The sequence below is a fragment of the Somniosus microcephalus genome, chromosome 3, assembly GCF_052327205.1.
Source record: "Somniosus microcephalus isolate GS21.2 chromosome 3, FLI_Smic_1.0, whole genome shotgun sequence".
Classification (NCBI taxonomy): domain Eukaryota; kingdom Metazoa; phylum Chordata; class Chondrichthyes; order Squaliformes; family Somniosidae; genus Somniosus; species Somniosus microcephalus.
Window position 1 is genome coordinate 224,663,520 of NC_140989.1, and position 11,056 is coordinate 224,674,575.

The window sequence follows — 11,056 nt, forward strand, 5'->3', positions numbered from 1 at the left end:
TGTGTGGACTGGAGCTAACCCTCTTCCGCCAGTCTCCTTACTCTAGACAGGGTGATATGATGTGTGGACTGGAGCTAACCCTCTTCCGCCAGTCTCCTTACTCTGGACAGGGTGCCATGCTGTGTGGACTGGCAGTAACCCTGCCTCACCTTCAGTTGACAGAGTAATGTAGTGAATGACATTTGCCCCCTGCCAGCTGCACGATTGGTCTAGGCAAGTGGCTGTAATGGGAGATGGGGAGGGGGTGGGGAACGGGATTGAGGGAAGTGTGCACTGGATGCTAAAAATGAACGTGTGATAAACTGATCTCCCTCCTGGTATAGATTCTGATCAGAAACCGAGCCACTGACCTGGATTGCCGAATGAACGATGGTACCACACCACTGATCCTGGCTGCCCGCCTCGCTGTCGAAGGGATGGTGGTTGAGCTGATTAACTGCCACGCGGATGTTAATGCTGTGGATGATCATGGTAAGAACAGACATGGGATTTAAAGATGGAAAAGAAAAAAACTTGCATTTATATAGCGCCTTTCAAAACCTCGGGTTGTGCCAGAGCGCTTTACAGCTAATGAAGTACTTTTTGAAGTGTAGTCACTGTTGTAATGTATGAAACACGGCAGCCAATTTGTGTACAGTAAGATCCCACGAACAGCAGAGAGATAAATGACCAGATAATCTTTTTCAGTGATGTTGGTTGAGGAATAAATATTGGGCAGGATACCAGGGAGAAGTCTGCAGTTCTTCTTTGAAATAGGTGGGATCTTTTACGTCCACCTGAGAGGGCCGACGGGGCCTCGGTTTAACGTTTCATCTGAAAGGCAGCACTCCCTCAGCACTGCACTAGATTGTCCGGCTGGATTATGGGCTCAAATCTCTGGAGTGGGACTTGAACCCACGACCTTCTGACTTAGAGGGGAGCGTTACCCACTGAGCCACGGCTGACACCTCCTTGCCTATTACCTCATGTATGAGGTGAGCCTTCACCACGCACCCTACCCACCCCCAAAAGTGTCACTGTTCAATTTTCCCCCTTAAAAATATCCGTGACCCGGGGGGAATGTTTACAAAACTTCCTTCCACCTGAACTCTCACCTACCTACTTCAAATCAGCAAAAATATGTTGACAAGTGGAACTTAAGAGCAATTAGTGTTGATCTCTGAAAATGTAGTAATTGTAATACGAAAATGTATGGGAAATGGGATTAGTGAAAGATGGGTGCAGGATGAAATTGGGGTTGAAAGAAACCTTATTTGGAGGTGGGGGATAGGAAGGGCTGGGTGAAGAGAAACTGGAACCAACATGAAGGTATCTTAATCTAAGCTAATCTATCTGTTATCTGCTTCTTGCACGACATCCTCTGCCAGTGGAGTGGGCGTTAAGCATGTGTTTAACTTGGTTTGAGCATCGCATTACATTCGCATCTGACGCTGTTCTCTGTAGTGAACTAACACACTCTAACACTCTGCGTCAATGCTCTTCCCTCCCCAGGTAAATCGGCGCTTCACTGGGCGGCAGCCGTTAACAATGTGGACGCAACCCGGGCCCTGCTGAAGAACGGAGCCAACAAAGACATGCAGGACAACAAGGTACTGAAGTGTTCTGATTTAAATCCACCTCCCAGTCTGATTTATAGATAGCGCATTCTGGTCCGGGAGTGTCGCGGGTTCCCGCTGTGCCATTCCCTCTCGGTAGATCTCACTGACTCCCCTGTCGTATGAGGAGAGATTGGGTCGACTGGGCCTGTATTCACTAGAGTTTAGAAGAATGAGAAGGGATCTCATTGAAACGTATAAAATTCTGACAGGGCTAGACAGACTGGATGCAGGAAGGATGTTTCTCCTGGCTGGGGGGGGTCTAGAACAAGGGGTCACAGTCTCAGGATACAGGGTAGGACATTTGGGACTGAGATGAGAAATTTCTTCACCCAGAGAGTGGTGAACCTGTGGAATTCTCTACCACAGAAAGCTGTGGAGGCCAAGTCACTGAATATATTTAAGAAGGAGATAGATAGATTTCTAGACACAAAAAGGCATCAAGGGGTATGGGGAGAGAGCGGGAATATGGTGTTGAGATAGAGGATCAGCCATGATCATATTGAATGGCCTACTCCTGCTCCTATTTTTCTATGTTTCTAGTTCACCTTTCCTTGACCTGCCCTTGCCATACATCTCGCACGGCTGAGGGCTCAGCAGGCGCCTTCCCCTATGTTGCTCTTCCCCAGCTCTGGAGGCCTTCCCTGGCCCCCGATTATCACAGCTGGTGTTCTGATGAGTCTGCGCACACATGATGTATTTTTACTCTTTCGCACCACCACCCCGCCTTTGCCATCAAGGTGGGGAATTACTCCAGGAGTGTTGGCAGGATTTTGATTCTGGAGTAGAAAGGTGAGGGAAGTAAAGGAAGTCACAGCTCAGCCTTATCACGCACTTTCTAATGAGCGTCACTGGATAATGATCAGGAATTGATGGTGTGGATAGAGAGAAACTATTTCTTGTGGTGGAGGAATCTAGACCATGGGCATAACCTTGAAATTAGAACTAGGCCCTTCGGGGTGATATCAAAGGGTAGTGGCAATTTGGAACTCCTCCCAAAAAGTTGTTGAGGCTGGGGGTCAATTGAAAATTTCAAAACTGAGATTGATAGATTTTTGTTGAGTAAGGGTTATGGAACCGAGGCAGATAGATGGAGTTAAGCTACAGATCAGCCATGATCTAATTGAATGGCAGAACAGGTTTAAGGGGCTGAATGGCCTCCTCCTGTTCCTATGTTCCTAGGAGTGGGAGCTTCAACATATTCTTCCCTATCCTGGGGATAACAAACTCAGTTGTAATACTCTCACTGTTGCCTCTTCAGTTATACCCACATAGACCTTTGTGGCCATATACAGTTGGGGACCATAGCATGAAGTGCGGCGAAACATATTTGAGCCATCAGGGCAGCCTATATACTTCTGATCCACACACGAGACTTGTTGCGTATCGCCCCATTTACCAGATATTCCCCCTGTTGAATCTCATCACATTTTTGGCAACTTGCCTAGTTAATCCTGAGGAGGATTGAATCCTACCTCAGTCACGCACAATAAATGTGTTAAAAATTAAATTTCACTGGTTTTAGTAGTGCATACCTGCTGTCACTCTATCTAAGTGTAAATTCTTGTCATGCTCTGACTGCAGGAGGAGACGCCCTTGTTTCTCGCCGCCCGGGAAGGCAGCTTTGAAGCTGCCAAAATCCTACTGGACCACTTTTCCAACCGCGACATCACCGACCACATGGACAGACTCCCCCGTGACATCGCACAGGAGCGGATGCATCATGACATCGTCCAGCTGCTGGACGAGTACAATCTGGTCCGGAGCCCGCAGGGATCGGGTGGGCCCATGATGGGACCTACCATATCCCCCGTGACCTGCCCAGCCGGCGGCTCTTTCGTGAACCTCAAGCTGACCCCCATGGGCAAGAAGGCGAGACGGCCGAGCACAAAGAGCCTCACTCCGGGCAACGCTAAAGACTCCAAGGAAGCCAAAGCCAGGCGGCGGAAAAGATCCATTGGCAATGGTAAAGGGGCCCTTGTGGAGAGTTCGGTGGCTCTGTCGCCGGTGGAATCACTGGAATCCCCACACACCTACTTGTCCACCACATCTCCGCCTCTACTGACATCATCAGGGGTTTTACACCAGTCACCACCAACATCTCTCCACCCCTCTATTCCGGTGCAGAGCCAGCTGGCAATGTCCTTCTCAAACCTAAGTGAAATGAAGGGTATGAACATGGGCTCCAACACGGTCCTAAATCAAGGCCTCCCCTCCATGTCCCATTCTTCCATGGCTGGGCAAAGCACCAGCCTGGGGCTGCCCTTGGGAAGGGGCGGGCATGCGAACATGCAAGCGGAGTGGATGAACCGAGTGGGAATCACCACCTCCCAGTACAACCCAATGCTGGGCATCCTGCACCAGGTCTCTGCTTCGTACCCTAATATCCACCAACAGAATGCGGTACTGCAGGCTAACATGCCTTCAGTGCACATGACCATGGTCAGGGAGCAGTTACCACAGATACTGGCCTACCAACCGATGAACAGTGGCACATCACAATCGGTGATGCAGCAGCAGCAGAACAACTCTCAAGTAACGCAGCAACAAGGGCAGCCTTACTGCGGCTCAATGACACCAGTGCCCGTTGGCAACATGCACCAGATGCCTGAGATTGTCCGGCTGCCAAATGGCCAACTGAACAACTCCATGCTGTCCACAACCCAAGAGGGTCAGGCATCGCAGAACACCCTGCCACCTTACCACAAGCTGCCAAGCTCGGTGCAGATCGATAAGTACCCCACCCCTCCGTCTCAGCACAGCTATGTCTCGGCGACGGACAACACCCCAAACCACAACATTCATCTCCAGAGCGAGCACCCGTACCTAACGCCCTCTCCCGAGTCCCCTGATCAGTGGTCCAGCTCCTCTCCGCATTCCACGTCCGACTGGTCCGACATCACGCCCAGTCCGGCCTCAATCGGACAGCGCCCGCAGGTCTCACGCATTCAAGAGCAGCAGAGGAGCAACATGCAAGTGTTTGCCTGAGCACTTGTGACGAGCCAAGGACAAGAGACTCTTCGTCTGACCGCCTGAAATGAAGGAAGAAGAATTCCTTGCACTTCTGGTCGGGAGATTTCCCTTCAGGTGCTTGTGGGGGGGCGGGCGGGTGGCGAAACTGTTCCAATGAAGTACTCAACAAGTCTTAACAAAGATCAGCTCTCTTGGACTTTAGAGACTGGAAGATACGATTTCAGTGTGTTTTGAAGAAGGTTTTATTTATTTTAATCACTGATGTCACTGCCCGTTTCCATGTTCGTGTGGCATATGTTTTTTTTAAACTCCTTTTGAGCGGTATAATGCTGTGAACTTACGTAAGGTTTAAAAAAAAAAATTGTAAATATCGCTGCTGGTGTCGCCCTGCGTTCTGCGCGGGTCCCTCCTCGAATCTGAACTGTTCCGGTTGAAGACCCACGCAGAGCTGAAGTTACGGTCGGGGGGTCATGCAGCGAATTGTGACAGCAGCATCACACATTGGTCCTGCTAATGTGGCTCGTAGAAATCGAACTGTATCACTTATTAATCGAAGGAAAATGCAACCTTGCCAGGGTTTGTTTTGTTTCTGGAGGGGGGTGCAGGGAGAGGTGGGAGAAGAGGGGAGATGCTGAAATTCCAGTGGTTCAGGCTTCCAACTTAAGTCCTGCTTTCACAAGCTGACCTCTTTAAATTGGCTTTCTACTGCTTCCATGATACTAACATTCCTAACGTAGTGCCTTCATGTAAGTTTGTACTGAATGCCTTCCTTGCTCAGTGGCGGAGCGATATGGCAGGTGCAATAGTTGAGCATTGTCGTTCTGTTTTTATATTGATTCATTTTTAAATGTGTAAGGCGTCAATTTTTGAATATTCCTTTGTCACTCGAGTCTCCTGAAGTATAACATTTTCAGTGAGTCACTTCATGGGATTTGGCAAAAGATTTTTTTGGCTTCTGCCTTATTTAAGAAAGAAGTGGATTTATAACTTGATGTTGTTCTCTCCAGCAACTGCTTGCCATTGGCAGCGGCAACACGTTCTTAGTGAATAGGTTTTAACATCAACACCCATGAATCCCTCACCAACTGGCCTTCTCTGATTGTGCAGTAATTGATGAGCAGGCCTTGTATTGACCGTGGCTCTCAGTGAAAGCAAGCCTCATTGGGGTAAATCTTTGACAAATGCACTTCGGCATGTTGAGGGGGGGGGGGGTGGTGGAAGTAGCGGTGGGAGAGGATTGTTCCATTTCTGAACGTCACTACTCAACCCCGACACCTGCAAAACTCTGATGAAACTTGGCACTTAGTGGGAGTCTCAGCGCAGATCTAGACCGACCAATCTCCCACAGTCCAATGAGGACCCTATGAAGACTGGATAGTTTGGGGCGATTGTTTCCTTTAATGTGAATACGATACAGCTTGGGTTCTTATTTTGTATATTCTTTAAATATATAGCTCTCAAAATATTCCAGGCATAATTCTTCAGTCCTCTTTGGTGATGCATCTTTCCCATAATTATTAGAATGCATTCACCAGGATGGGAGCTTAAGTGAAGTGATAAATGAAGGAATTTAACAGCGAGGCTCATACACTGCTACAATTAGAATAGATGTGGTGGGCAATCCACACGATCCGCACTCTGAAAGTAATTACTGCCCCAGACCTTTATAGGGACAGTTTCCTCAGTTTGGTTACTTGCCCTGCAGAAAGGATCTTGTCTCTGTGCTAAAATTAAGAGGCTGGGTTATGGGGTAGGTTGGGGGTATCCTCCCCCAACTGCTGACGTCGTTACATCGATCTCCGGTCAGCAGAGGGGGCACAATTGGCAGTTACCGCAGGAAATGTTGCTTTTACCACTTGGTGCAACAAACACGTCAAACTTTCAGATGGTTGGCAGGGTCAGGGGTTTGGGGGATGCCACGGTCCCCAGAAGGGTAGAAACCTGAACACATTTTCTCACCCACCACCTCTTCCCAGGGAACTGCTCCCTTGAATGAGGTCTTGGGTGGGATTGATTCAATTTGTACATTCTTCAAGCCCACTGGAAGCTCTATTTTTTGAACTTAAATTTTGCCAATTTCTGGCTCTGAACTAATTTTTTTTTTCATTTGTAATAATTCTAACTTTTTCCTCAAAAGTTATACTTTATACTAAGATGAAGAAACAGTGTTAAATTGAAAAAAATCCCACGTTGAGAAGGAAATCTTGGGGTTGTAACATTTCACTGTACTTATGAAACACATAGAAAAATCTTCAATCTGTAAAATTTACAGGTACTTAGATTGTTTTGCTAGTGTTTGAGAGATTTGGGGTAGAAATCTGTTTTGTAGGCTTGTTCTACCACCACAGAAGATATTTAGAGTCTCTGCTTTTTTTAAGTTCCAGCCATAGCCTGGAGTTTAAAATTTCTTTCACTTTCTCTTCCCACACAATGTATATTATTGTGAATTTTTGAGAGAGAAAAAAGTTATGGTTCTGTACTTTCTGTGAAATGTTTGTGAAAGAAAGCATTGAAATTTAGTCTAAAACAAAACATTTAAAAGGTACTTTGAAAGGAAGCAGGGGATTTCAGACAGATATGTTTTAGCCACTTGTTCTTGAATTACTTGTGATGTCATAGCTGGTTCCAAGGACATACCCTGTAAATAACTGAATGATAAAGGTAGGCTTTCAACCATTGGGACTTATCTACCAAACAAACCTGCTCAAAAACAACTCATGAAGGAATCTGTTCAATAATATGAAAAATGAAGGCAATTTTCCAATTCCATTCAGTATAACCCTGTTTCAGTTTGTAAGTTGGCATCTACAGATGCTACGGTCTCAAAGGCACCTGTGAAATTTCTGCTTATTCTTAAGCTTTATAAACAGATTTATAAACAGTGGAATTGTAGCACTGATGGACATTTCCATTTTTAGCTTATTGGGCTGAATTATGAATTCTCATGAATTTAAGTTCCCCCTCATTCTCCCCCTCTTTCACCACCACCCCCCCCCCCCCCCCCCACCAACTCCATTAGTGCACAAATACTGATGCATCGGCTGTTTTGGAGCCAACTCAGCCAGAACTTGTAAAGTTTGGGTAGGCCAAATGGCCGGTGCATAATCTCACTGCCTGTTCATGGAACTAAATTGGCCATCCCACTCTGGCTGCAGGGAATACTGGCGTCGGAAGTCAAAAATATGACACTAGTTGAATACAGGTTGCTCCTGAGGTTAGGTTAATGGCCTGTGTTGGAGCAGCATAAAGTGAGTATAATTCTGTGTTACAGATTGGGCTTTTTAATCGTTCTTTTTCTTGGCCTAATGTCATTTTCCATAAGTGAACTGTAAGATCTGAAATCTGCACCTTTCACTTTCAATCCTTGCAAACATAACAAAGCCCAGATCTAGCAAGTAACCCTGTTTGCAGCAACTTTCTCAATAGAATTTATATGAGAATCCCACAATCTTCAGTCTGTTGGATGGTGGATAATATCGCACCAAACCAGCCTGGTACACGTTTTTAAAAAATACGGTACAGCCCAAGTAATTTATAATAAATACCTCTATAAAGTCCATTTAAGGACCAGTTTCATTGTCTCTCCCTCTGATAGTATTTCTTATGTTCATTAATAAATAGACATTCTTATTATGAACACAGCTAGCTTTTGCTCGTTACTTTATTGAGCACATGTGGACTAGGTACTGTATCTGTAGAGGCTTCCATCTTGACTGCTGCCTTGTGGGTAGCCTAGTGCCTCATGGGTAATGTAGTCTGAATATACATACAGCTGGGTAGTGTAGTCTTATACATACAGCTATATACAGCTCTACGGCTCCACCTAGTGTCCACTATAGAATGACATGTTATTGATCATTACAGTATTCTGGCACAGATGTTTTTTTCCCTTCTATAGAATGTTGCACTTTAAATCCATCAGCCAAACAGAGCTCTTCGATCTGAACAACTTTTAGAAACCCAATAAGAAACTAACAAAGAAAGATCCACCCATTTTAAACCCTTCATTCCTTCGAAAATAGGCATGTCAATTGAACGTGATCAAAGGATCAATACTGTTTTGACTTTACAATAGCGCACTCTCTATTTGTTCAAGATTAGACCACAAAACTGTGAAGACTCCACATGAAGGTAAATACAGAACACATAATAGAAATAATATTTCTTTTGACCACTCCCTTCTTTCTTGTCTAGTTTCATATGTGTCTGCAGTCACAGGGTGGTGCACTTATCCACTTTGTATGCAACCCATGCCATAACTAACCTGCGGTGTGTTTGTTCACACACGTGCTCAAATGTTCCATCCATCCTCCAGCACTAACGTCTCTTTTTGATGAGTGCAAAATACACCAAAAAACCTCTGAACTTCCTTTAATTCACTCCTTGCCTCTTCTCACAACAAGCTAGAAATGGAGATGTCTGGGTGTCGAAGGAGGATGTACCTCATACAGACAATCACATAACAATAACTTTGTGTGTGTGTGTAACACACAAACTCAACTACAGTGAAACTACAGAACCAATGGTCCGTGTCTCACGGAGCCGATGAATTGATGTAAATAAGCTAACTTTGTATGACAAATTGTATCTTTGACAAACTTGTACCTTTTTGCTGTCTTTTAAATGTATGTGTACTAAAAAAAAACGCTTATATTAGATGAACTATTGAATGCATTGAACTAGTAGATGGAATACTATTTTTTAATTTTTACACTTAAAAGCTTTTCATGAGAAAAGTTGTTTCAAATGGATTTCTACAGAAAAGTATTTTTGAAGATCGTGATTTATACATGAAGTATGAAATGTAACATGATATGTTTAAAATGGATGTTGGTCTGTTGTCTTTATGGGTGGGAAATTCATCTGGCCCCAATTGTTTAACATTTGCATACAAAAACACAGCAACATGCAAAACATGGCTAGGTGTGAAAGGAGGAACAAACCGTGGGTTCGCTGTCTCTAAGAACTTACTGCTGAAGAGAAGCTATATTGATCAGGTAGCTTCCTAAATCCTCTTGTTGGGCTCACATAGTGAGGCTTCAATCTGCAGGAGTAGGCCATTCAGCCCCTCGAGCCTGCTCTGCCATTCAATTAGATCATTGCTGATCTTCAACCTCCGCTCTATTTTCCTGCCTTTGCTTCATATCCCTCGATACCCTTACCTGACAATCTATCAATCTCAGTCTTGAAAGCAGGATTGGCCCCCAGCATCCACAGCCTTTTGGGAGATAGAGTTCTAAGTTTCTACTACCCTATGTGTGAAAATGTGCTTCCCAATTTCGCCTCTGAATGGCCTAGCTCTAATTTTAAGATTGTGCCGCCTTGGTCTTGATTTCCGTACCAGAGGAAATAGTTACCCTATCAAATCCTTTTAACAAAGGTGATCAGATCACCCCTCAACCTTTTATACTCAAGGGAATACAAGCCAAGTTTATGCAACCTGTCTTCATAATAAAACCCTCTAAGCCCCAGTATCATTTTGGTGAATAGAACTCTTCAGTATAAACCAAAGGACACCATTTTGTCATATTTTGGTCACTGGGCAGACTGCACCTGGGGTATTGTGCCTAGTTTATGTCTCCACACCCCCCAAACATGGTGTGTGATATGGTGGTCTTGGAAAAAGTCCAGAGGAAAACTACAAGAATGACTCCTAGCTTAAAGAACCTCAGCTACTCCAGCTCCAGGAGCTTGGTCTATTTACTTCGGACTGTAGACTTAGAGGTGACCTGAGAGAGATCTGTAAAATAATAAAAGGACTGGATTGCACCCCTATTGATAGGTTATTCTAGTTTAATAGATTGGGGCAGACCAGGGAACACGAGTTTAAACGATGTAAGAGTAGAAATAGACTGGATGTTAGGTGGTTCTTTTCCCAGACAGTAGTGAACCTCTGGAATATGCTGCCGGCTGGTGTGGTGGGTGCAGACTCTCGGCATTGCCTTTAAGAACGAGTTGGACCAGTTCTTGAATGGGGCAGAGATCGCATCATATAGAAGGCAAGTGTCTTTAGAGATAACACTTGGTCCATGTGATCTCCTGGACTGGTTATTGATCACTTGAAGGGGTCGAAGAGGAATTTTCCAGTGTATTTTTTCCCCTTATTGGCTCTGGGTTATTTTCTCTTTTTTGCCTCTCCCAGGAAATCACATGGTTGGGAGGTGGGGGGCGGTTAGGAAGTGTCTGGTTATGATGCTCCAGCCATCATGAGATGTGGGGCAGGCTTTGTGGGCTAGCTGGTCTTTTCCTGCCTATCATTGTTGTATATTCGTAATCTGCACTGCACCCCCTCCAAGGCAAATACATCATTTGAAGTGCAGTGCCCAAAACTGAATGCAGTACTCAAGATGGGGTCTGACCAAACCTCTACACAACAAATTCCTCCCAATTGTATTCCAGCTCCCTTGAGATAAAGGCCAACATTGCATTAGCCTTTTTGATTGGTTTTTGTTCCCATCTGCACTACTTACTGTCCCTCCTAACTTGGT

General features: G+C 45.1%; 1 protein-coding gene across 1 annotated transcript in view; it reads left to right on the forward strand.

Moving 5' to 3' along the window:
• Window positions 1-9,396, forward strand: part of LOC147121729 (uncharacterized) — a 176,065-nt gene extending 166,669 nt beyond the window's left edge. The window contains exons 32-34 of the mRNA XM_085982183.1: window positions 324-471; window positions 1,492-1,589; window positions 3,180-9,396. Of these exons, the coding sequence (XP_085838309.1) occupies window positions 324-471; window positions 1,492-1,589; window positions 3,180-4,583 (1,650 nt within the window). The 3' untranslated portion in view covers window positions 4,584-9,396. The remainder of the gene's footprint in view (window positions 1-323; window positions 472-1,491; window positions 1,590-3,179) is intronic.
• The last annotated feature ends 1,660 nt before the right edge of the window (window positions 9,397-11,056 follow it).